Genomic DNA, 27,874 nt, shown 5'->3' on the forward strand with positions numbered 1-27,874 from the left:
CGAGGCCCGAGCAGCACATTAGAGCTGGGTTTAAGCGTATTTCACTCGCGGCCTTTGACTTGCTGAAGCGATCTGGCTCATTTGTCCGACACTTTTGTAGATTTCACCAGGCTTGAAAAAGTCAGTAAGTAAAATACAAGTCTTAAGTTATTAAAAAAAATTAAAAACACAATTTTCCTGCCAAAAAACGAACTAAAAAGTAAAACAATTGTTCAAAGAAGAAAACGGCGCCATACAGTGGGCATATTAGATTTTTAAAAAAATTATAGTTTGTGGCGACCGTGGCACTTGGGATAATTTTTATTTCTAGTTTATCCTGCACTTTTCGGCAGAAGGTAAAATTAAACGTGAAAACTTTATTGTTCTGCTCGCTGTGACGTGAGACGTGAATGCGCTGAATGTGGGGTAAAGCGGCCGAAAGTATTGCAGCGCTATTTGGAGGATGAACAATATGCGCCGGCTCCTTGCACGTTCGCATAGGGTTGCCACTAACTGATGTTATATTAAAAAATATTTCAAAATTATAAAATTCTATGCCCACGAATTCATCTGAATGGAATTAAATTTTAAAAATCCCGTGGGAACTCTTTGCTTTTCTTGCCTATGCCCTTTCTTGGGATGCAAGCTACGAGTATCTCTGCATTTTTAGTAAATCAGTTAAACGAATGGGCCGTAATTTTCTGGCAGATAAACAGACAGACAGACACACTTTCATAATTTTTATGGTATTAGTATGAACTTATACATATCTCACACCTGGCTTTATTCACGTGTTTAGTCAACAAGGGGAAAATCAGTAAACCGTGAATTTGTGGTTACATCACAAAAAAAATATTAAAATGTGTTCATGAACAAATTTCAACTTTCTAAGTAAGATTACTATACCAAGTGGGGTATCATATGAAAGGACTTTACTTGTACATTCTAAAACAGATTTTTATTTATTTTTAGGCATAATAGTTTTTGATTTATCGTGCAAAATGTCAAAAAATACGACTGTAGTACGAAACCCTCATTGCGCGAGCCTGACTCGCACTTGGCCGGTTTTTTAAGTAAGTTCAGAATTCAGATCCATCGTCCATTGCCAATGTTGAGAAGTTTGAGAACAAACGACAAAAAACTATTAGTCAAAGAAGCGTTGAGCGAACGCTTCGCAGATCATTAGCTTCGCTGAACTTCCGAGTTAATTAAACTTCGCACTTCTCGGTCGAAGCAAAAACGTTCCCAAACCGTTCCGCCTTTACAATTAACAAATAAATTAAAACTCATTTTAAGTAGTAATTAACTAGTACAAAATATTTTTCCTTTCTAACGCCCGTTAAGACGTTATTAACGTAATTAACGTAACGTCCTATTCGGAGGGTCGGGGTTCGATGCCAGGCACGCACCTCTAACTTTTGAAGCTATGTGCGTTTTGAGCTATAAGGTAAAACATGAAGAACAACATCGTGAGGAAACCTGCATGCCTGATAGTTCTCTTAAAGGTGTGTAAAGTGTTCTTTTAGTGATTTAGTATTTTTCAAACCCGTAATGTATAACGTTCAAAACTCGGGTCAATACCCCGCTAACGACGCGGCATTGACTCCGAGTGATCTACTTAGATAACGTTTGTTGACCTCTAGCGTCAGCCAGATGTTTTATTTGCAATATATCTTGAACTCTTACAAAATATAGCATTTTTAATATATTTTTTCGTGTTTTTTTGTGGTATCGTATCAGTAATCATTAGCACTATCACCTGTCTTCGTTTGTGCCAGCGTTCTGATTACACCCTGTATAACATTTAGATGTGGTAGTTGAAAGGCTATTGATGTGCAAAGTGTAAGTTTTCAATGAGCACTTAAGTTCGGCGCCGGTCATTAGTTTCATTGTAGTCGGCAAGTTAATTAAAAGTTTGCACTTCGCTGATACTGTGCAGTGTAGTTCAGTTTGCAGTGTGCAGAAGTTACTACTTTTAACACTATTTTGTTTTACGAGATTTTTTTTTTTTAAATTATTATTTAAAACGTTGAACTAAGACTCAAAAGAACCAAACCATTCGGACTAATGAAATGAATTTATTTAAGTACTAGCTGATGTCCGCAATTTCCTACGCGTGGATTTAGATTTTAAAAAATCCCGTGGGAACTCTTTGATTTCGCGGGATTGAAAGTAGCCTATGTCACTCCCCAGGTCTTTATCTATACCTACCCATGCAAAAAACCACGTCAATCCGTTGCACCGTTGCGAAGTGATTGAAGGACAAACCAACAAACCAACAAACAAACACACTTTCGCATTTATAATAAGGGTACTGATTTCATGTAGCACAGTAGCTATCACGTAAGTGGCAAACACTTATGATATAATCAAGACTCTACCACTGATATGGAAAGCAAATTGAACTGTGAAGAGCCGACAAGAAACTCAGCAGGTGCTCTTCTTTTCTAGAAAAAAAAATTGCAATCTGTAAATGTGAGCTTTACACTACCTTGTGGCCAGCTGAATGCAAAATTGACTGTTTCCATACAACGTAAAAATAGGTCTATTGCATAATAACTGCGACTTAACAAATGTTGTGAAACAACGTTGTTGTTAAATTACTTCATTTTCAACCGGAAATCAAGTTTGCGGATATTATGTGTTACCCTTGCGAAGCTGAGCGGGTAGCTAAGTACAGGGTGTAACCAGAACGCCAGCAAAAATGAAGACAGGTTACTGATGATTACTAATAAGTTACCACAAAAAATGCGAAGAAGTAAATTCCAAAAATCCTGTCTTTTTAAAGTTTACAATATTTTGCAAATAAAACATCTGCCTGACGCTAGAGGTCAACGAACGTTGCGTAGATAGACCACTTGGGGTCAAAGCCGCCTCGTAGGTGAGGCATTGAGTCCAAATGCACGCTATACATTGCGGATTTGATAAATACTAAATTACTACTAGGAAGTGTGAAGTGGAGGCGAACACAATAGGTCGGAGACGGTCGCAGTGGTACAGGGATATCAAGGCCCTGCATAGCCCCAAAGAAGAAGAAGAAGAAGAAATCACTACATGATAAGGCAAATGGTTATTGGCATTGAATTGTGTTTAATTAGTATATTAATAACACTAAGTTTTTGCTACCGTTCTGGATACACCCTGTATATTATGTACTACTGTTTAAGTTTAAACCTACTCTAAGCAACATGATCCTTTTATTGAACGCGAGCGGCACTTCAGCAGCATTTAGAACAAAAGTAATAAATGTAACATTTCTCGAGGCGTCGCAACTTTCGTTAGGCCATTGTTATTCCACACTCGCACGCAGGAAATTAAACACCGAGCGGAGCCGCGCTATCAACGCGTTATATCTCGAGACACTTTATTGTGGACTTGCTAATGTTGAATTAAATGTCACCGACACGCGTGCTTCTTGGTTATCACAAAACTAGCTGATGTCTGCGAATTCATCCATGTGGGGTTAGGTTTTTAAAAAATCCCGTGGGAACTCTTTTATTTTCGGGGATAAAAAGTAGCCTATGTCACTCTCCAGGTCTTTAACTATACCCATGCAAAAAATCACGTCGATCCGTTGCACCGTTTCGACGTGATTGAAGGACAAACCAACAAACAAACACAGTTTCGCATTTAAGTTTGTCTGTGAAGTTTACCAATCCGCACATGGCCAGCGCACATGGACCACTCTGAGAGGAGACCCGTGCTCTGTAGTGAGCCGGCGATGGGTTGATCATGATAATACGACAATGCAAACCCAGTTCGCTACATTACCACAAAACAGCGTGTTTTAACGTTAATGTTTCGACAGTGCAAGCTCACAGTTAGCGTACCTACCATATCTACGACAGATGTTACAATAGAATTTTTGAAAAACGATGAACGGGTGGAATTTCCAAAAATGAAATACGTACTTAACTTTTTCCCTAAATATGTATGTATGTGTTTTAATCTAAATGTGTACGGATATATAAAAAAAGTTGACTGAATTGATGAAGATGTTACAATAGATCTGCTGATAGAAAACTTGTTTCATTTTTAGCACAGTCTGTTGAACAGGGTTTGTTGCCCCCACGTCCACATTTTATTCCCATAATGCGTTTCAAGTCGACGTTTACATCACAAACATTTGCACGGCGGCGAGGCCTCGGTGTAATATATGATGAGAGTAGGTACGGAACCACGTGGCAGGTACGCGGCACACAAAAAGAATTGCATTTTTCATAACCGCCGAGCTCCGGAATATAGAAAAGAATTGTAAACAATGTACGAAGTGATGCAGAGACCTTACACACTAGCGTATTGTACACAAGACTCTTTTTTTCTCTAAATACATAAAAGGAAAAGCTGACTGACTGACTGACTGATTGAATGACTAATCTATCAACGCACAGCTTAAACCACTCGATGGATCGGGCTGAAATTTGGCATGGCATGGCTATTTACAGTAGCCGACAGGGAATATTTGTACATCGACCTTAAGAAAGAGATTTCGGCTTTTGTAATTAATTTTTAATCTAAATATTATATAAAAGGAAAAGGTGACTGACTGACTGACTGACTGACTGACCTATAAACGCGCAGCTCAAACTACAAGACGGATCGGGCTGAAAAGCATGCAGATAGCTATTATGACGTAGGCATCCGCTAAGAAAGGATTTTCGAAAATTCAACCCCTAAGGGGGTGAAATAGGGGTTTGAAATTTGTGTAGTCCACGCGGATGAAGTCGCGAGCATATTAAGCTAGTATTAGTATAGATAACGTTGCTTGTAGTTGAATAAATATAAGGAAAATGTTGGTGATTTCCACCAGATAGTAGTAAATATTTAACAAAACGATACAAACGCTGTGAGGAATTCGATTTGTTCGCGCGGCCACCTCAAAGTGCCTATCAGTGTCGCCCTCTGTCGGTTCTATTTCCTGTTTGCTCCTCTTTTTATGACGATGTAGTGTTGTCGTAGAAATAGCACTGATAATAATATCTATAATCATACTATAGTAATAGTATCTTGAAAAACTCATGGAAATGTATAAAACTAATTTATCCGTCCCAACATTGCTGGAGTCGAATTTTTGAAAAACGATGAACGGGTGGAATTTCCAAAAATGAAATACTTACTTAATTTTTTCCCTAAATAATATGTATGTATGTGTTTTCATCTAAATGTGTACGTATATATAAAAAAAAGTTGACTGAATGATCTAAAACTTGGCAAACATTCGCTAAGAAAGGATTTTTCAAAATTTAACCTCTGAGTGGTTACCCCCTTAGAGGTTAAATTTATAAAAATAGGGGTTTAATAGTTGTTAAATACTAGCTTATAGTTAATTTAACATTAATTAATAATGATTACACGTAATATTCGCAATGTAACAGACAATGTTCGCTACAATTGCGAACGTAGCTCAACTACAAGCACTCGAATAATAATTACAACTCACGAGTCACCTGCGTGCCCCTTTACTCTACAATCATCTTTATTTCATCTCTCAATAGAGGCGAGAATTCCTTGCAGAGGCATAACAAAGAGACACTGTATAAGTCGCACGTAATTACAGCTGTATTTAATTACTGCGAGGGCCGCCAGAGGTCGCTGCAATATGAGGTCGCTTCCTGTCTCGCCGGAAACACTTGCACGAAGAATGGTACTTTCTTCAATGGAATAGAGATTAGTTTTAAGATTGTAGCTTTAGAAAATGTTTAGATACAAAATCCCATTGGGGGTAGACTTTTACTTAAAATAATATCCATGAACCTACATGTAAATATATAAAAAAACCGGCCAAGTGCGAGCCGGACTCGCACACGAAGGGTTCCGTACCATCAGTACTCTTATTATAAATGTGTTACGAAAGTGTGTTTGTTTGTTGGTTTGTCCTTCAATCACGTCGCAACAGTGCAACGGATTGACGTGATTTTCTGCACGGGTATAGCTAAAGACCTGGAGAATGACATAGGTACTTTTTATCTCGGAAAATCAAAGATTTCCCACGGGATTTTTAAAAAAATCCAGTTCCACGCGCACGAAGTCGCGAACATCAGCTAGAGTGCCATAGTATTTGCTTTACAATGTCATAAGAACTCTCCAGTGATACGACTAGGTGGAACTCGTGCGGGTGTAAAGTGTAGAGTGGTCGGCGAGGCGGAGCGGAGCGGAGCGGTGGTCTATCAAGCAGCAAATCTGCATTGCAAAGGGCCCGCGCAGACCGACTCGCTTTCCGATGTTAATTCAAATATAAATGTTGCATTCGCTCCATTTCATTTACTTATCTTGTAAAAAAAAATCTTGGATATGAACAGGTGCTTCTGTGATGCACAACTTTCCATGGTAGGGATACTTTCCATGGTAGGGATACTTTCCATGGTAGGGATACTTTCCATGGTAGGGATACTTTCCATGACGAACTACAAACTTAATTTAATGTAACCCGCCAAAACAAACCAATCTGTATACAACGTCAGTCAGTCAGAGTCAATTCACAGTTTTTCATGAAAAGAAAGAACAATAATAACAAAAACATACAGATTTATAAAAATAGAAAATAGCATTCCTATTACATTGTGTTTTGTGCTGTACTAGATATACATACCTCAGATAATAAAGTATTTATTTATAGTATATTGAGCGTATTTTATATTATCTGAGGTTTGATAGGGAGATTACATTTTTCTGCTGAAATGTAACAGACAAATCCAACCCTTTGCAACAAATATGCGAATATTTATGAATAGGGGATTCAAGAACAGAGTCGAGACGTCACAGTGTAAACAAAACGAGCGAAAGCGACTGCCAACAAACAATACACGCAAAAAGCCACACACTCGTTTCACCTCAGAGCTCTCAGTAGGACCTTTAGTACGAGTTTGCATCATCTCGATAACGTTCATGAATTCTTTAAGGGCTTTGAAGATTATGGGCTGCTAGTCTTTTTCTTTTTTTACAAACAGCTGGCATCAATACAAACATCTCTACATAGTATAAAATAAAGTCGCTTCCCGCTGTCTCTTTGTATGTATGTATGTATGAACGCGTAGATCTTTTAAAGTACGCAAAGGATTTTAATGCGGTTTTCACCAATAGAAAGAGTGATTTAAGAAGGTTTATAGGTATAGATTAATATTAATTTGTGTTAATTTGATAAAATATGACGATAATTGAACAAAATGTCGGAATATCTACATTGCACCCATGCGAAGCTATGGGTCGCTAGTATGAGATAAAATCTTCCAAAGTGTAACGGTTTCGAGATATAAGCTATCATAGTTGTACTTGTGGCGTCATTAGTACAACAGTTTAACGTAGTTTAACCACCAGCACAGAATAATAGTTTAAAATTAAAATATAAAAAACAAATTATAATAGTATTAAGTGAATCTTTAAAATGGCGGGCATGTGTGTATGACAGCAGGTTCTCAAGAGAACCTGCTGCGCCTATAAAACAACATCCACCGATGCTGCCCTCGTACTGGCGAATTTAATCCCAGCTCATCTCTTGGCGAGGGAAAGATCTGAGAGCTATGGACTGAAATTACCAGTACAAAGAAAAGCCATCAGAGAAAGGACCCTGGTTAGATGGCAAGAGGAATGGGACCAGTCTACAAATGGACGATGGACGCATAGACTGATTAAAAATATAAATAGCTGGGTATCCAGGAAACACGGAATACTGACGTTTCGAATGACACAGTGTTTCACAGGACATGGGGTGTTTATGCAGTATACAGAGCGCATAAAAAAAGAGACAGAGAAAGAGAAAGAGCAGTAAGTGTATGTACTGCATAGAACCGATAGACGATGCAGAACATACACTGTTCCGTTGTCCTCAGTTTCAGGAAAAAAGAAAGAATGTCGTAGCCGAGCTGGGAGGAGAGTTTGGAGTGGAGAGCCTCATAAGCACAATGCTGGAAGAGAAAAAGAAGTGGCAGATAGTTCAGAAATACATGGAAGGTATAATGGGAAGTAAGGAGAAGGACGAAAAAGGAGGAAGTCGAGTTAGTCCGCGGCAGTAATGGTGGGCCGACAAGGCGGGAACATTACTGCTAAGAGAAAGGAGGGGTTTTTAGTCGGTAGGAGTCCGGCACTATGTCCATGAGGATTTTCCCCTCCTAAGCGAAAAAAAAAACAAATGTGTGTATGACGGGGAGGGTGAGAGGTGATGCGTTGCAACGCCATGTGGCCATACTTATTAGCGGAGCGGCGACGCAGTGCCCGGCTAATATCCAATACTCAAATCCACAGCGATGCGGCGCCGCAACGCACCGGAAACGCATCGTGTGGCCTCTATTTTCGATACTTATAGACACAAAGTACTGGCAGTTCTAACATTTTTAACAATCTACTAAACAAATATATAAAATTATACCGAGTCAGTAAATGAGTCTACTTGTCTCCAGTGTCATAAAGTGAAGGATCAACGGTTTTATGTCCCAACGGCGATGCTCGAGCGTTCCGTGTCGTGTCGTCGACGCAGACATTAAACTGGGTGTAACGACCGCAGAGTTCATAAAGCGCTAACATTCTTAACCTTAGGCTTGAGTGTTATTTATTCAATTAATGCCATGAGATTAGGCACATGTTAATACTATAAATGAACATCATCTATACTTTTCAGCGCTTAAACTATCGTAAGTGATTTCCATATTACACATGTCTCACACCCGGCTTTACTCACGTGTTTAGTCGACGTTAGCCCGACTAGTTTCGAACCCATCCGTGGTCCTTTTTCAAAGGGGTCAGTTCGCGCACGCGTCTCGGTTGAGACTACGCATCGCTTTTGACGCTGAGACAATGGCATCAGTCGTGGGATAGGACACTATTAGCTCCGCTTGCCTGGAACCCGCAGGATGCGATAGTGTGTCTATCTGTATGTCTGTCCGTATGTCTGTCTGTCTGTCTATCTGCTAGCCTTTCAAAGAACATCCATTCAACCGATTTTGACGAAATTTGGTACAGCGATAGCTTGCATCCCGGGGAAGGACATAGGATTACTTACTTTTTATCCCGGAAAATCTAAGAGTTCCCATGGGATTTTTAAGTCTAAGTCGCGGGCATGAGCTAGTATAATATATAGATAGATGTAGGATTAAGTTTTTGAGTAGGTAGGTGCTGTTTACTCAGGAACTTAATCCTAGATACAGAATAAGTACCTAAAGTATGTTGAGGTTAGCTCTAAGCTCAGAGAGCTGTATGCAAAGCTGTAAGCTGGAATATAGTGAAGCGAGCTGTTGAGTGACAGCAGGGAAAAGCTCTGCTGGTAATTACTTTGAGAGCACTGGAGAATTAACAAGATGGCTTTACATCTACCTATTCCTGGAGGAATTATAGATTTCTAAATGTCTTTGTTTTAATTTCTTAACGTAGGTAGCACTTATTTATGTCGCCATGTCGCCCCTCCTCCCATGAGTTCCCCAGAATGTGTGTGAGGTCAGCCAATCTGCACTCGGCCGGCATGGTGGACTATGGCATAAGTAAATTGTTCTGAGAAGTCACGTCCTTAGTTAGACCGGCGATGGGTTGAGCTAATGATGATGGTGATATTTTTGATTCATATCAAAACGAAACATTTAGATGAAAATGTCAATTCCAAGTAGGTACAGGCTCGACATAAATGCGAGCTATTTATATTCATAGCATTACACCGACAGTACGACACCCTTTACCCTTCAACAGTGTAAACTGGCAATTGTCAATAATTGGCCCATAATTCCTTTGTAGGGCGCAGTCGTATTGGATTCGTGACCCGAACCATGGCACAGACTAAGACGAAGTCAATATTACATACAGAGGTTCCACGAAACCGTCTCGCCAAAGCAATCGTACAGGACGAAGGAGCGACCCGTACGCTTAGTATAAGATTTGACGTCTCACCAACGTTGCTAGAATTCGAGATTCGAAACACAATAACGTCAAAGTAAAATGGACCTAAAGCGCCTTGAATTGAAGTCAAAAATTCAATGCCACTGATTTTAATTTGGCAACGTTTCCACTTGGAGCGCAGGCTATAGAGGTGTAGACTTTATAACAAGGCACTTAAGACCCAGTTTACTATAACGCGGAAGTGTTTCGACACTCGAATACTATCAACGTTAGTGAGACATAAAATCTCGTACTGAGCGTACCGAACTGGCCTACGTACTTAGGGCCCCATATTGACGGGTCGTCGAGGTCATTTACCACGAGATTAAATGCGTCGAGCTACTGTATCTCTCTTTATGCTGTGACATGGAATGGTCGGGTTTCAATTCCAGCCCGAAGCCTTGCATACGTAGTGGTATATCAAAAACTAAGGCGTATGGTGCACGAGATAAACGAATTTGTAATCTTTTTTTGAAGTGAAACTTCTTGTCGGATATTTAGGATTGAATGAATATGAATGAGTGAATGAGATAGAGTACTAGATTTTATGTACAATCCGTAAGAAACTTTGCTTCAGTTGGCGTTTCTAAAACATTTGAAACTTTTTTATACAGTGGAAAAGTGAGAAAAGAAACAGTATATTTTTTTAGGCGTGGTTCATCTAAATATATAAAAGGAAAAGGTGACTGACTGACTGACTGATCTATTAACGCCCAGCGCAAGCTACTGGATGGATTGGGCTGCAATTTGGCATGCAGTTAGTTATTATGAGGTAGGCATCCCTCAAGAAAGGATTTTTGAAAATTCAATCCCTAAAGGGGTGATATAGGGGTTGGAAATTTGTGTAGTCCACGCGAACGAAGTCGCGAGTATAAGCTAGTTTTCTATATAAATCAAGACTAAAGTACAAAACAGAGTAACAGAAGGCCCCAGCGCACGAATATTATATGGATACAAAAATAAACATTATTAAACCATAAGTTGCCTAACTTATGGTTTTTATACCATTCGGCTTAGAAAGCTAAGTTCAAGAATTATTACTTATCACGAAAATAAGAGTCTTAGACTTAGTTAAATTGTAGTCAAAAAAATAAAACTTCTCCCATAACTTATTATTTTTATAAATCCATCTAAGCTTGTAACTTGTACCACGCTCTATGGCGAAAGCTACGCGTTTGTTTAGGGGCAAAAGGGTCGGATTGGTGTTACTTTGTTATTAACAAAGTTCGACAGCTCTTATCAGCTTATCCCTATTTTTGTTTTTTCGATTGACCCTTGAAATAACATTGTTTCCTTGTTTTCGGGAAATTGTACATAATATAGGTTGATTATACAAATGTTTTGGTCTCCGACATAGGACATAATCCGAGTGCATTATTTAAATCAGCATAGCCTATTTGGTTTTTTTCACTCGACTACGGCAAAGTCCCCAACAAGTCACACCCAATTGTGTAACAGTGTGACTCGCTGGGAATCTTCCGAAAAAAATATCCCATCGAGACACACCAACAGTAAAGTGTGACTCGATGGGAATTCTAAGGAAGGATTAAATATTTTAGCAATGAATTCTGTATGGTAATATATCAGCACTCCCGTGCCCCCGCCAAGACGAGCCAAACAAAAGGACGGGGCACTACGTACCTTTTCTCGAAGCGTTTCGTCGTATTTTCGAGCAGTAGTTTTTACTAAATGAAGCTCACGACTTATTCCACGTAGATTAAGGTTTTTAAAATTGTCTATGCCTATGTCCTTCTCCGGGATGTAAGCTAACTCTGTACCAAATTTCATCAAAATCAGTTAAACTGTTGAGCCATGACAAATTACCAGACATTTATAATATTAGTATGGATATCAGTTGAATTAACGGTGAAGGCAAACATCGTGACGAAGCTTGAGAGCTTAGTCAGCGTGGTAGGCTATATTATGGCCGAACCCATTCAGTACCTCATTCTAATTCAGACTTATACTTATACTCAGTAGTGTGACAGCGATGGGTTGATCATGATGTATTCGTACAGTCAGCAATAAAGCTAGGTTTGCACCCGTCCATAGTCGCTTGTACTGGCGGGTGCAAACCTAGCTTTATTGCTGACTGAACGTACAGTAGGTACAAATTCACATCCAAAGTGGATGCAAGTATCAGTTAATCGGGTATGATCTCAAACTGTCACATCTCTTGACACCAGCTAATCTCAGCAGCGATACAAAAGTTAAATTGGCACCCTCGTCGCACTGAGTACTGAGTCCCAAGTAACTTGCCAGTTAGTTAGTTAGTTACAGCCAGCACTTGAGATAGTTCTAAGCCGCTAACTTCTGAACTACCATTACTGAAAATTGTTCTCTATTCTAGCAATACAAAGTTCAGTTTAGTGTCGCGGAAACTTAAGATTATACTGATGGCGACTAGCACTTGAATGCGATAGTATCTCTAGATTGTATTTCAGTCAACCATCTTACAAATCGGTTGAACGGATTGGCCGTGAAAAGCTAGCAGACGGACAGACAGTTCTGAGCATATATCCATTAATATCACTGATCACATTGATCTCCTAGGTCTCGATGTCTCGGCTAACATCAACTTCGGAAGATCCATCGAAGCCAAAGCCAAGACCGCCGCAAAAAAACTTGGCATTCTTAACAAGATCAAGCAGTACTTGACGGCGCGCCAACTTACTTTGTATCAAGCACAAGTCAATGATGGAGTACTGTAGTCACCTCTAGGATGGCTCCACTAAGTACCAACTAGTGGCTCTGGATGCCGTTGATCGTTGAGCTAGGAGGTTGACTCATAGGCGAAGACTCTCCTTTACTGGTGAAACTTCAAAGTCTCGATCACCGCCGCAAGGTCGTCGTCTTATCGGTGTTTTATAGGATAAGTATATTTCGGAGAATGTGCTCACGCTCAGGAACTTTTCAATCTTGAACCGCAAGACGTCGGGCGAGTTTTCATCCTTATGTCGTCGACATTCCATCTACACGCACGAAACGTTTTGCGTCATCTTTTCTCATACGCATGGATGGCTGAGGTTTGCTCTTCAGCGATATGTGTTTCCTACCAATTACAACCTGGGTATCTTTAAAACAAGAGTGAATAGGCATCTTCTACGTAAACGCGTCCCATCTTAGACCACATCATCACTTTCCATCAGGTGTGATTGTGGCCAAGCGTTTACCTATAACGAATAAGAAAAAGACACACTTTCGCGTCGACATAGCTCATAACCACATCACTGCACTTTCGCATTAATAATATTAGTATGGAAGATAAAAGACCGATAGGCAGGTGACTTATAAAAGTCGCAGTACTGTAGTACTTAAATTGACTAGGTGATCGCCTATAAAGAGTAACGACCTCCATAAACCGCAAGTCGCAACACACACAGACATACAGCTACCCGCAACACACACATATGTCACAATTAACGCCGCTCGCCGGTCGCCAGGTGCTCGATATTAACTTTTAGTAGCTGGAAATAAAATTAACTTTACAACGGATATATTTACGAGGAGTTATTGCATGAGCGTGAGATGAGGGTATTAAAAATTCAGCAGTTGTTGATTTTGCTGTTACGACTGTGGTCTCTACATGGAGACAACTAGATTCACTACTTATGCTTATATGAAAAACATCATGTGCGTTTGAAGCAATTTAATTAATATCACTTGCTTTAACGGTGAAAGAAAACATCGCGAGGAAACCTGTATGCCTGAGAACTCTCCATAATGTTCTCAAAGGTGTGTGAATTCACACTTGGCCAGCATGGCGATTGGCGAACTATGTAATTTTAAATATATATCAAAAATTGCGAGCTTTGTGGTCAGAGCGTCGGGCGCGATCCCAGGAGACGCGGGTTCGATTCCTCCTGGTTCGCAATTTTTGATATGTATTTTAAATTATTTAGAAACTAGCTGAACCGCCCCGGCTTCGCTCGGGTGGAGTTTAGAAAATTGAGGGGAGGTTGAATTAAATTTTTCTCTCTGTAAGAACCATCCGCGTACTTCAAGGAATTTTACCTATAAAAAAAGAATTAGCGAAATCGGTTCAGCTGTTCTCGAGATTTGCGATGAGCAACACATTTAGTGATTCATTTTTATATTATAGGTTTCCTGTGAAGTGAAGTGAAGTGGGTAAAACACTATAAAAATTATAAAATATGGCGAACTATGGCCTGAACTATTTTAATTCTCAGAGAAGACCTGTGCTCGGTAGTAAGCCGGGGATAAATTGTTCATGATGATGACACTTGAATTTATAGTGAAAACGCAGTTTCAACTGTCAAGCATTTTAAAAATGGCGAAATGATATGGAATAATTAAAGATTCTAAACACAGTGACATAAGAATACAATTTAATCCCATTCATTGGAGGAGTAATTTGCAAAGTTTACGGGCGGCGACATCAAAAGCGATCCGTGGCCGAGGCCCCTCGCCGAGGCCCCCGAGGCCCCTCGCCGCCGAACAATTAATCCAGCACAAAGGACCTCCTGGAATTTTAATAATGTCTCCCGGGATTAGTGGGCTTACGCGTAGTTGCCGTTGGGTGCGTGTGTGTGTGTGTGTGTGTGGTCGCTATACGTGGAACTCCACTTAGTTGTTAGTTTAATATTTAAATGAAAAGGTATTCTAAAATTTATCACAGTGAATAAAAACCGGTCAAGTGCAAGTCGGACTAGCGCACGAAGGGTCCCGTACCATCACGCAAGTTATAACAAATTTTATTTGCAACACTGCAAGTTAATCATGGAAAGCGCCATCTATGATATTGTGGCGGTTGCCACAGTTGAAACTAGATGGCACTATTCAATCGATAACATTTCATGACGTAATCCTGAACAAATGTACCGCCGGCACTACTCGCACTAACGGAGTTTTCTGCAATCTGGACTATATAATATAGAAGTTTCAAGATACAACCGTCGGCCCAGCTGGCGCTACCGAGCACAACCAACCGCTCGGTGGGAGATGGTCCTTTGGCACGGTCGAGCCTGCACACGGCACATCACTCCCGTACAATATAATGAAGTAAACTAGTTACTTGTACATCAACACATTTTAATTTTTTGTGATGTTTTATTTTTGTGATTCACGGTTTTTGATTTGCTTTTACTTGACATTGCTACCGGCCAAACTTCATACTATCCTATGTCAATGATTCTAGGTCAACGGGAAATACTCGTACCTACCCTATAGGTTTAAAAAAAAAAAAGAATATTAGCCATGTTAAATGACTAATATTCCCCTTTCCTCTCCAACTAAGCGTCAGGCTTGTGCTAGGAGTAGGACAATAGTGCAACGGGCAGGGTTTGAACCGTCGACCTTTCGGTTTTTTCCCTTGTCTTAACAGACACGACATACAACGAAGTGATCCTATAAGGGTTCTTTTTTTCCTTTTGAGGCACGGAACCCTAACAATTAACACGGTCTTTCTATACAGTCGGATTCCTCATTGTGGTTCCATCCATCCATGGTTTATTACAATTTTACCAATAGCGCCGGCTCACTACAGAGCACGGGTCTCCTCTCAGTGTGAGAAGGGTTTTGGCCATAACACGCTGGCCATGTGCGGATTGGTAGACTTCACACACCTTTGAGAACATTATGGAGAACTCTCAGGCATGTAGGATTCCTCACGATGTTTTCCTTCACCGTTAAAGCAAGTGACATTTAATTACTTAAAACGCACATAACTCCGAAAAGTTGGAGGTGCGTGCCCGGGATCGAACCCCCGACCTCAGATTAGAAGGTGGACGTCCTAACCACTAGGCTATCACAGCTTTTTACCAAGGATAGAAACCTCACAATATATCTCTTTTGTCTTAAGCTCCTTTGAATGTAGTCAGTCGACGACAATTTCGGCATTTCGTCTTACAACAAACACATCTTATTTTATCCCGGTTTAATCTCCTTAATTGCTTAGACGCCGTAGAGCGCAGGCTTTGTTCCCGGGAGCTGTATTTACATACTGCTTTTATTCGTCAATAAAGGGAAACTCGTAATTGCTAACAGCGAGCCTTTGAGCGATTCCACTCAATTCCCGGACCAGCCGACGTGTGAAATTGTTGTTCCCGTGCAATTTGCCCAAAGTTCCCGACCTGGCCTTATGTATTACTGTAGATACCTACTAAAATGCAGCTAGAACTATAAAAACTGTTTTAACAATTCCTAAAAATTCATTCATATTGTACTTAATAATAGAGCATACTTTAGTTGAGTAATAAAATAGAGAAGTAAATTGCGATTTTGATTCGTTTCTCGTTTAGAAGGGCCTTCCTGCCGAGAGAAACTAGCTAGAAACTTGTAAAGGGACCAGTCTTGTATCGACATCGTTCATCAAAATGTTCATTTTACTATTTAAATCCAATCCAATCAAATCCATCAGCCTGTTTGCGTCCACTGCTGGACATAGGCCTTTCCAAGAACGCGCCAACAAACACGGTCCTCCGCCTTCCTCATCCATCCGCTCCCCACCACATTCTTCAGGTCATCTGTCCAGCGGGCGGGGGGTCGTCCCACACTGCGCTTACCGGTACGCGGTCTCCACTCCAGAACACGTCTGCCTGCTGCCCCATCGGCCGTCGGTTCTGCGACAGACATGACCTGCCCATTGCCACTTCAGCCCGCTAATCTTTTGTTCTTCTGCGAATTTCCTCGTTCCGGATTTTATCCCTAAGAGTGATACCCAACATAGCTCGCTCCATAGCGTTCTGAGCGACTTTTAGTTTGTGGACGAGGCCAACTGTCAGTGTCCACGTTTCCACTATTTTAATATGTACAGCTAATTCATGCTTTGCTAAGATTTGAGATCAGTGGACCTGAGACGGGACAAAGCCGTGCCGTGCCACCAAGCATTAGCGTTATAGTACAAAACAAAAGACCTTCCTAAGATACCTGTATAAACGTTGCTATGGATATTACCCTTTCCTATACCCAACCAAATTTCTGTTAGGTTGCTTAGGTTTCAACTCCCTGGAGGTCAGACGCATTTGCGACCAACTCAAAATTATGTGTCAAATTTTGCGAGGAGATGTTAATGCTCCAGAACTTCATGACCAACTGTGTCGCATACGTGTCCCTGAATCCAACTGTAATCTTCGTCCACGAAAAAATAAACTCTTCGTGGTCCCACATCATCGCACTGTTGCTAGATCTATGTCACCTATACCCCGTTCATTAGCATCATTCAACGCGCTTTTGGACAATAATGCTCAATGGGACCCATTTAATGATGGGTCTATAATACTGGTTCGGGAGTTACTGAAGTACGCTGAGAGCATTGCATGAATATGTCATTCAATGTTCTCAGCGTACATATTCAAAATTCTTTGACCTTTTATCGTTTTGTATTTTATGTATTTTTTCTTGTACCTTTATTTGTATTTAAATTTATTATTAATCATCTAGTTAGTGTAAGTGGCACTGCCGTTCTAATTGGATATAAAATAAATAAAATAAAATAAAATAAAAATAAAATATGATGTCGCGTAGAATCCAATCAATCGCACTCATCCGATCCGAGTCCGTGAATGGTGAAAATACATTCCTTTTTGTTTTGTATGGTAGCTTATGAGTTATGACATGTATGATAATCGCTGTTATTTTCACGGATGACGGATGAACTCGAATGACAAAAGTGCAGCGCGTAATCGCCGTAAGGAATCCGAGTTTAAAAATACTGTCATACCTCTTCCAAGTTAGCTCGCTTCTATTTTCAAATGCATCATTACTTACCCCCAGGTGAGATCGCAGTGATGACAAGCTAGCCCTGGGATCTCTTCTGATCTCAATTCTCAACCAGTTTTGTTTCCGTTATTGCAGCCTGCCCATCCAGCAGCCAGCTGATCTTCTTGATGGAGCCGCCACCACGGCTCTCGTTCTCCAACAGCACGGGCGCCAGCGTGTCTTGCGCGGCGCACGGCACTCCCGCACCCACCATCACTTGGCTGACTGAAGACGGCGTGCCGGTGTCAGATGTGCCTGGACTCAGGTGAGACTATCCTCCCCATTCAGCAGCCAGGCGCCTTCCTCATAGAACCGCTGCCACAGCTCTCATCCTCCATCAGATAAGCATATCCCCTAGTCTCGCGAAGAAAATCTTTTGTTTCTGAAAAAGGAAAAAAAAACGTTTATTTTTGTAAGTTGTGCCATGGTTGTGCCCACGCATCACAAATAATTAATGTTATGCCTAGTTGGTTATACCGACACTTCCACCACTTGAGGGCTTGGCTACCCTGGAAGGGATATGGCAGTTTTTACCCATACCCCTTATCGGTCAAGACACGGAATCATACTGGAACCATTAATAGCTTATCTGCACAGATTTGCTGATAGAGTTAATTGAAAATGGCGGCATGCAGCTACCATACCTATTAACTTTTTTTCAAAAAACTTATATCTATTGTCACTTGAGATGACATACCGCGATGTTCTAACGATACCCCATATACGCCATATACATCCAAGAATGTTATGGTAGATTAAAGAAACTCCACCCCCATCCAGTTTTCTGTCCCGATGCTTGATATGCATAAGTACTTGTGTTTCCGTCTATCTGTCTGTCTGCTACGAGTAGCTTTTCATAGCCTATCTGTTTAATCGTTTTTGACAAAATTTTGTACGAACATAGCTTGTGTTCCAGTCAAGGACATATTCTACTTTTTGTCCCGGAAAATCAAAGAGTTCCCACAGGATTCTTGAATAAAAAATAATTTCTTTTCTTATCCTAACAGGAACGCCTATGAGTAGATTGTCTATATTATGTACAAAACCAACATACTAATGTAGAAATGTTTCTACTATGTACAAAGCAACTACAGCACTTAATTACACGGAACTGCACTGCAATGCATTGATTAATTATTCGGCAACGCAAATCGATAACCACGCATTTCACGCCCTACTTGCTACGGGATTCAAGCATCATCTCACATCAGGCATGCATATAACCCATCGTCGGCTCACTACCGAGCACGGGGAATGAGAAGGATTTGGTCATAGTCCACCACTCTGACTAAATGCGGATTGGCAGACTTCCATAGACTAAACTTCACACACCATTGAGAACATTATGGGGAACTAGCTGATATCCGCAACTTCGTCCGAAAGTGAAATTACAAAAAAAATAAAAACCGACTTCGTTACATAAACACTAAAAATTGAAAAATAATTTAATTTATTACCGAATATATTATGTATACAAGAGTTAATATAGTTCCATAATAATATTTTTTGGTGCCGGTGCCAATTAGCTTTAGCTGCGCGAATCGTCTAGACTTCATATTTTTATGGGACTCCACAATGGCACCTCATTGGCACCGACCCCAAAAAATATTATTATGGAACTATATTAACTCTTGTATACATAATATATTCGGTAATAAATTAAATTATTTTTCAATTTTTAGTGTTTATGTAACGAAGTCGGTTTTTATTTTTTTTGTAAAAATTTTTTATTTCACAATTTTTAGTGGCCCCATGAAATTATGCTATGACTGGTTAAAAATCTACTGTTTACTAAGCTATTACACTGATCGCGAGCAATTTACTCTTATCCGTTGAGGAGTTCCAGTATCTATCTTCGAAGATGTTCATCAGATCTTCACCAAATTGAAATGGAACCAACTTTGAAGTATACCCTTTCAAACAAAAAAAGAACTTTCAAAATCGGTCCAGGCGTTTTTGAGTAATCGGGGAACATACATTAAAAAAAAAAAAAAAAAATTACGACGAATTGAGAACCTCCTCCTTTTTTTGAAGTCGGTTAAAAAAAAAAGTACAGTAAATTATGGTAGCTAGGTAGGTCTTCTAGTCACACGTAAGGGGTCAAATCCGAAAACCGTGAATTTGTGGTTACATCACGAAAAAAATTTAAAATAAATACTTAATTAGTATTTTCAACTTTCAAAGTAAGATAACTATACCAAGTGGGGTATCATATGAAAGGGTTTTACCTGTACATTCTAAAACAGGTGTTTATTTACTTAATAGTTTTTGAATATCGTACAAAATGTCCAAAAAATACGACTGTAGTACATAACCCTCGGTACGCGAGTCTGACTCGCACTTGGCCGGTTTTTTATAATTATAAACTTATTCAGAAAAAGTAACCTTGAACGAGTAAATTGGAAAAATAAAAGTTGCCAAAGGGTCAAAGGCTGTATATTTTCTGGGTAATCAAAGTGAGGCTTGAAAAATGGGCTTTTGCAAGGGTCCGGCATCGTCGGCCATTAGCATCTAAATCAAAAGGTGTAAAACCAGCGAAGGACCAAATTAATGACCTGCTGAACAGTTGACTGCCCAAAGCGTTTTAGGGTTCCGGTGTCAGGAACCCTTATAGTTTCGTCATGTCCGTCTCTTAGAAGGTAGAATATGGACGTACACTAATTCAATTCAATTCAATTTTTTCTTTATTGCGAATTTGGGTTAGTTTACAGATATTATATCTGTCGACGATTACATAATAAACAAGATATAGGCATTGACTCGGACAAAAATAATATTTTAAGTGGTAACTAGCCACGGCCGAAGCCTCCCAGACCAGAAATTTAGAAATTATAAAATTCCAAATCCCTGCTATGAATCGAACCCGGGACCTCCCACTAATAAGAGAACAGCGCTTACCACTGCGCCATATACACTTATGTATCGTATGTATTATATCGGGCCCGGAAAAATCGACAAAAACACTACACCGGCAAAAAATCCCTACCCTGCTCTGTGTATGTTACACACAGGGTAAGAGCAAATTACAGTTACCCCACAAAAAAGGGCCGCAAAAAATAATCAGCCCATAAAGGTCCGTGGACTGATAGCAGGGCATCACTCATTCATTCAGTCGGGAGCAAAAAGGAAGGAAAACAAAACCCGCTCGGCCGTGAGTCGGTCGTGAGTCGTGAGTCGTGAGTCGTGAGTCGTGAGTCGTGAGTCGTGACACGCATTAATCTTTCCCGTGACGACTGGATTAGAGCCCACTGTAGCCTTGCTGTACGCCGTTTCACAGCTGATGGGTACTGCGACATTAGTAATTAGCTTAATGGTTAGAGGACTTAATAAATTCTATAAATAGCAGTCGTAAACAAGAAGTGTAATTAAATTATTCTCTACTTGTAAATTGTTAATGTAATAAATATAGCAAGTCAAAACCCATCGTCGACCCACTACTAAGCACAGGTCTCCTCTCCGAATGAAAAGGGTTTAGGCAATAGTCCGCCACGCCGCGCCGGCCTCGTGTAGATTGAGAGACTTCACGCATCTTTGAGAACATTATGGCGAACTCTCAGGCATGCATAGGTTTCTTGAAGATGTTTTCCTTCACCGTTAGAGCATGACGTGATATTTATTTACTTAAATTGCACATAGCTCCAAAAAGTAAGAAGTTCTTTCCAAAGATCAAACCACTAAGATCCTAAAGAGCCTTAGCTCACGTGCGAATTTCAAAAAAATTGACCTTTTTCCTTCTCTACATTATAAAAGGAAAATTTTAGCTTTCTAGATCTAAGCGTTTGAACAGTGCGTTGATGAGTGAGTTAAATATTCAGATTTTTTGTATTCTCTAACTTATCTAAATATACAAAAGGAAAAGATGGCTGACTGACTGACTGACTGACTGATCTATCAACGCACAGCTCAAACTATTGGACGCATCGGGCTGAAATTTGGCATGCAGATAGCTATTATGACGTAGGCATCCGCTAAGAAAGGATTTTTGAAAATTCAACCCCTAAGGGGGTGAAATAGGGGCTTGAAATTTCTGAAGTACACGTGGACGAAGTCGCGAGCATAAGCTAGTGTGCAATAAAACATTTATCTATTTGCCTTTGGTTGGCATTTCTAACAACACTGCTTGAGTTAACTTTGCTCTACAATATATGTTACGCACGTCGCAGTGCTCGTCAGTCGTGAAACGGATAATAGGAACAGTGACACAGATCAGCGTGAATGATGTCCCTCTGATACGTACTCGGCGGTAATACCATGGTAATACTGCTGTGACAGCGTGACGGACGATTTGGTGTCACACTGGGCGTTCGGATCTACGGCTCATTCTCTTTACCTAATGAATGAGGTCTTCACAGGGATTTTCTCTGGCGCTCATTTCTATCGTTTCTATCATACAAACTCATTTTAGGGTTCTGTACCCGTAGTACAAGATTTTACGTCTCACCAAACCAAACCAAATTCGAGAGTCGAAATACTTCCGCGTTACAGTAAACTGGATCTGAAGTGCCTTGTTTTAAAGCTCAAGTTTGTCTACACTTCTACAGCCAGCGCTCCAAGCGGAAACATTGCGAAATTAAAATCAGTGGCATTGAATATTTGACTTCAATTCAAGGCTGTTTAGGTCCATTTTACTGTAACGCGGAAGTATTTCGACTCTCGAATTTGGTTTCGTTTGGTGAGACGTAAAATCTTGTACTACGGGTACAGTACTTCAAAAGGAATAAGTCTGTCCGTCTGTCTGTCGTGTCTATCAAGAAAACCTATAGGGTACTTCCCGTTTACCAAGAATCATGAAATTTGGCAGGTACGTATAACACATAAAAAAATTAAAATGTGTTCTTGAACAAATAATAAGTATTTTTTAATTTTCAAATTAAGATAACTATATGTACTAAGTGGGATATCATATGAAAAGGCTTTACTTGTAAATTTTAAAACAGTTTTTTATTTATTTTTACGCATAATAGTTTTTGATTTATCGTGCAAAATGTCGAAAACATACCCGAGTACGGAACCCTCGGTGCGTTAGTAACCGCAAAATTAAATACTTGATTGGGTAGGAATAACAAGGTAAATCAATGGGTTATTCTGCGAAACTTTGCTAATATTCGTACTTAAATACATTCCACAGGATCAAATCCCAAACTTCACAGTTCAGGCTTAAATACGACATTAAACTGTCGAATAATCCTAAGTTCCTAACTAAGCCTGGTATTATCGTTTTAAAGTTCATGGAAACTTCGAGTGTATTCAGGCCCTAGTAATCTTCATAATCTAAATATTGTGTCAATTGATTACATTAGGTACAGTCATCATCATCATCAACCGATAGACGTCCACTGCTGGACATAGAACTCTTGTAGGGACTTCCACACGTCACGGTCTTGCGCCACGTCTCTATACCTATATAAAAATGAATCGCTAAATGTGTTGCTCATCGCAAATCTCGAGAACCGCTGAACCGATTTCGCTAATTCTTTTTTTATAAAATTTCTTGAAGTACGAGGATGGTTCTTACGGAGAGAAAAATTTAAAAAATTTGAATCGACTGTTAGGTGGAACGAAGTTCGCCGGGGGCCGGGGCCGGGGGCCGGGGGCCGGGGGCCGGGGGCCGGGGGCCGGGGGCCGGGGGCCGGGGCCGGGGGCCGGGACCGGGGCAGCTAGTGTTGAATAATAATTATCATCACTGCATAATTAGTAAAGTGATCAATATTCTCATTACCGTAATAGTAAGTGTATAATATACTGTTTAATGTAGCAGCAACTCGGCCGGCTCATTGAGCTGTAAACTGATAAGAGCATAATAAACAGGCTTTGAAACGTTATCAATGACCTTGAGACGAAGTAGATTCAATGGAGAGAATTTTAATAAGCTAGGTATCCGTGCGAAGACGGGGCGGGTCGCTAGTTTGCTATAATCCGCTGAAACAGACAAATCTGTAATGTGCAACATGCAGCATACGATGTAAACCTTCCGCCCTCCCACTACTAAACATGCTGAAAAAGCCAGCCACCAAAAAAGTAGTTCGTACCACCGCGCAACACCACACAAACTATGGCAAACTAAAGTATATTTAGACACCTATATCAAAACATTACTAGAATTGGAAGTTATTTTTAAAAAAATGTGGTAAAATCCATATCAATGACAAAAAATGTATCACAATTGCACTAATTCACGCTGCAATGTTAACAGAGCGCTTTGCAAAGTGCATACTTTATGTAACGCGCCATAAAAAGTTCTCATTTCCGTTGAAAACACGCTCGTTTTATGGCCCAGATATGACACAGAGCTGTCCGTTGCACTATAACGCCGCGTCCGTTTCGCAGACGTTATTACCTTAACGAAGACAAAGTGCGCCTGTCGCCCGCCCCTATGAACTATGCGCTTGCAAAGCACAAGCCATAAGCGATAGCGGTATTTTTAAACATTAAAAAAAAGAAGCAAGCAAACGACCAGATCGGTCACGTGATGATCCCTAATTATCGCCACCAATGAACATTTACAGCACCAAAGGAATTTTCTTTCAGGAATTTGTTGGTTCGCCCCTTGAACATCCCCAGACGGGAACACCGCCGAAGGAAGTTGATTCCACAGTTTGCATGTACGTGGAAAAAAGGTTGTTGCACAACGGGCGGTCGAAGTGCACCAGGCACGAAGGTGGTGAGGGTGAAATTGCTTGCGGTGGCATGCCGTACGGTTGTAGAAAAAGGAGGGTGGAATGAGGTCAAACAGTTCTTCGGAGCACTCCACATTATAATGCCGGTAGAACGCGCAAAAAGAGCTTACGTCTCTGCGGTGCCTCAAGCTTTCCAACGAACCGGTCAGTTTGGGATCGTCACAAGCCAAACAGCCCACCTATGGATCCGATCAAATGGATGGAGAAGGAAGAGAAACTATGTTGCATTGCATTCGCTCGCTTGCTCGCTATGTTTTTTTTTTAAGCACTTTGTAAAAATTTATTTCAACAAAGAGGTTCAAATAAATTTTTACAAAGTGCTTTAGAACAAAATATTAAGTGATAAGTTTTTTTTAAATTTATAGACTAGTGGTTCGTTGTAGTTGCGAATGAATGAATGAAATGATGAATATAAATAAGATAATCCATTGCGGCGTGCAGCCGCCGCCGCCGCAGCCGCCGCCGCCGCCGCCGCCGCCGCCGCCGCCGCCGCCGCCGCCGCTTGGCAGACGGTATTATCATAACAAAGATAAAGTGCACCTGTCAGGCGCCCCTATGAACTTTGAGCTTAAATTGTGCTTCAAGTTACAAGCGGACGCGACATTTACATTTTTTGCTTAGTTACTATTTTATTATAATTTAAAATGGATTTTAGTTTTTAAAAATCCCGTGGGAAATCTTTGGTTTTTTGGGATATAAAGTAACCAATGGTACTTACTTATACTTTATATCCTAAAGTCCGAATGCGGCTAAATATCAGAGTATTCGGATCTTTTTCATCCCAGAATAAGAAAGTACATACTAACTTAATTTAATTTAAACACTTAAAACTGTCAAACCTAGTGACTTTAGGTGTCAGTATTTTGAGCATAGTGTTAAATTTGTAGAGTACTTAATAATAAAATTTAGTCTTCAGTTTAAAATTCATTTTCCGTCCTTGAAAAAGATACACAATTACAGATACAGAAGTTTTATTTAGTGAAAGATAACAGAATCGACGCCTATTTTTCTTAACGTCTTTATCTGATCCGATGGTCAGTTTTGGCGTGATTGAAGCACAAACCAACAAACAAACACACTTTCGCATTTATAAAATGGATAGTAATACCTATTCGTCGCTGACTCTATTAACTTTGTCCATGTAAAGGTTCGCCCCCACGATCATAATACATAATTTATCAATCATTTATCACGCAAGCGGCTGAATCGGCGATGTTACACAAAAATGTATATGCATAGAGATCGACGCAGATTTATTATATTATCTCTCAATCCATTGGATTTATCTTGATTCATTGAATCATTGAATTTCGGACTTTTAATGGAAGTTTGAAATTTTTGATAATGATAAATCCGAGTATTTTTTGCCCGGCTGAGTTTGTTGTGGGCACTTCTCAGACCTTGGCGCGTTTGGAACCCTCGTAGCTTTAGTTAAAGTCACAGACCACCACCCAAAGTATAAATAATTAAAATAATTATCACCATTGTGTATAATATTATGTATACTAGCTGACGCCGGGCATCATCTAGTTATTTAATAAATCCAGAATAACAAATATTAAAAATAAAAAGGTATATTTACTACATCACAGCTGTTTTCACGTAAACATGAAATATTAGCATTCTGTTCGTTAATTTTACTTTGTAACCCGACCACGGTGGACTAGAGGTAAACATCGACCGTTAAACTGGTTAATTAGCAGCGTGCGTTACTAAATGATTTTAATATGAAATCTCATTACACCCTCCCCAATAAGTATTTATAGTTAAATTTGTTTTGAATAATTATATGTTAATGAGACATGGTTCAAGCGCAAAAGAAATTTGTGGGATCGCACTTATAATAAATTCTCTGACGGAAGTCATTCAGTCAGTCTGTTGCGTCAACATCTTGAGTCGATTGTATAAATACGGGTGGTTGATGGTTTTTAAAGCCAGTCTCGTTCAGACACAGACTCGACCGACTATTAAATGCTTTTTGTGTTTAGGTCGCCATTTTGATTGAGTGGTTGCAATCGCAATTATTGTGCCCTAATCAAGTTAATATTGCAGTAAGGTTATCATATAAAAGGTAAATATCGATAAGCCTAAACGCGTCGTGATTAATATCTAAAATCCACTTCTGGTATGTTTATACTATTGTATTCGTCTTTTCTATTCTACTATAATAAAGACTGTGCGACCCACATCGCACTGTAGTGAGCCGGCGGTGATGCAGTTTCGGCGTTTAATTTAACTTGTGTCCCCTGAGAGATAATTCTGTACAATTTGGCGAGTGAGCTGCTGCGGCCTTTGTCAGTTCACTATCAACTACCCATGGGCCATGAGGTGAATTCATAATATAACTACATCTAAATATATTAAAGGAAAAAGTGACTGACTAACTGACTGATCTTTCAACGCGCAGCTCCTCAAACTACTGGACGGATCGGGCTGAAATTTGGCATGCGGGTAGCTATAATGACGAAGCCATCCACTAAGAAAGGATTTTAGAAAATTCAACCCCTAAGGGGATGTACTAGGGGTTTGAAATTTGTGTAGTCCACGCGGACGAAGTCGCGAGCATAAGCTAGTTAGGTATATGTTTCTACTTTGTTAACTATTTCATCATCTTCATCATCAACCGGTAGACGTCCACTTCTGGACATAAGTCTCTTGTAGGGACTTCTACGCGCCACGGCCTTGCACCGCCTGAATCTAGGCACCCTGCGACTTGTTTGATGTCGTCTGTCAGGGTGGGGTTTCCCAGCGCTGCGCTTCTAGCACCTTGGGACCCCAACGTCTATCAGTTGTACGAACTATGTGCCCTGCCCATTGCCACTTCAGCTTCGCAATCCGTTGAGATGTCAGTTACTCTGGTTCTCCTATGAATCTCTAAATTTTTGATTTGGTCACGTAGAATACGTAAATAGTTCCTACCATCCCAGAATTCGTTTTTAATGTAAAAATATATTAATATGTAATTGTCTGTAACTGTCTGCAAGCTTTTCACAGTTTAACCGATTTGGATAAAATTTGGTACAGAGTTAGCTTACATCCCGGGGAAGGATAGAGGCTACTTTTTCGCGGAATATCGGAAAGTTCCCACGGAATTTTTAAAAACCTAAATCTACGTGGACGAAGTTGCGGGCATCATCTAGTGTAAAATAAGTAGTGATGCAGAAAGTTTTCGATATTGATAATGCAATATAGTGTGTCCGGGACTCATCCGGGACAGGGTGGCGTAGGCCGGGCTAACGAGTGAGCAGCGAGGCGTTAACGGAAAGGGGGTGAATGCATGAACGAATACTGTCGCCAATGAACCAGGCCTTCCACGATATCGGCGCTTCGATGTAATATAACGCTTTGGAAAATGTCATTTTAGTGACCTATGTCCAGCAGTAGACTTTAGAGTCAAGGGCTGCCATAATTGCTATAAGGACGAGCGGGACATCCATCCATATGCATATTGATACTGTAAATTGGAAAGCGTCAGTCTGTCTGCACTTGGTAAAGGCTTTTTATCCCGGAATATTAAAGAGTTCCCACGTGTTTTTTAAAAAACTAAATCCATGTGGATGCAGTTACAAGCATGGGAAATAAAAGCGCGAGCGAAGCAAGCCTGAAATTTTTGATATATTTACGAAAAAACCTGTAGGTATTAA

At 40.1% G+C, this 27,874-nt stretch overlaps 1 protein-coding gene across 1 annotated transcript in view; it reads left to right on the forward strand.

The window, feature by feature from the left end:
• LOC117988956 (cell adhesion molecule Dscam2-like) overlaps positions 1-27,874 on the forward strand; it is a 184,579-nt gene that overhangs the window by 81,206 nt on the left and 75,499 nt on the right. Inside the window, exon 3 of the mRNA XM_069505182.1 lies at positions 17,650-17,818. Within this exon, the coding sequence (XP_069361283.1) occupies positions 17,650-17,818 (169 nt within the window). The remainder of the gene's footprint in view (positions 1-17,649; positions 17,819-27,874) is intronic.

Source organism: Maniola hyperantus, chromosome 2 (genome assembly GCF_902806685.2).
Source record: "Maniola hyperantus chromosome 2, iAphHyp1.2, whole genome shotgun sequence".
Lineage (NCBI taxonomy): Eukaryota > Metazoa > Arthropoda > Insecta > Lepidoptera > Nymphalidae > Maniola > Maniola hyperantus.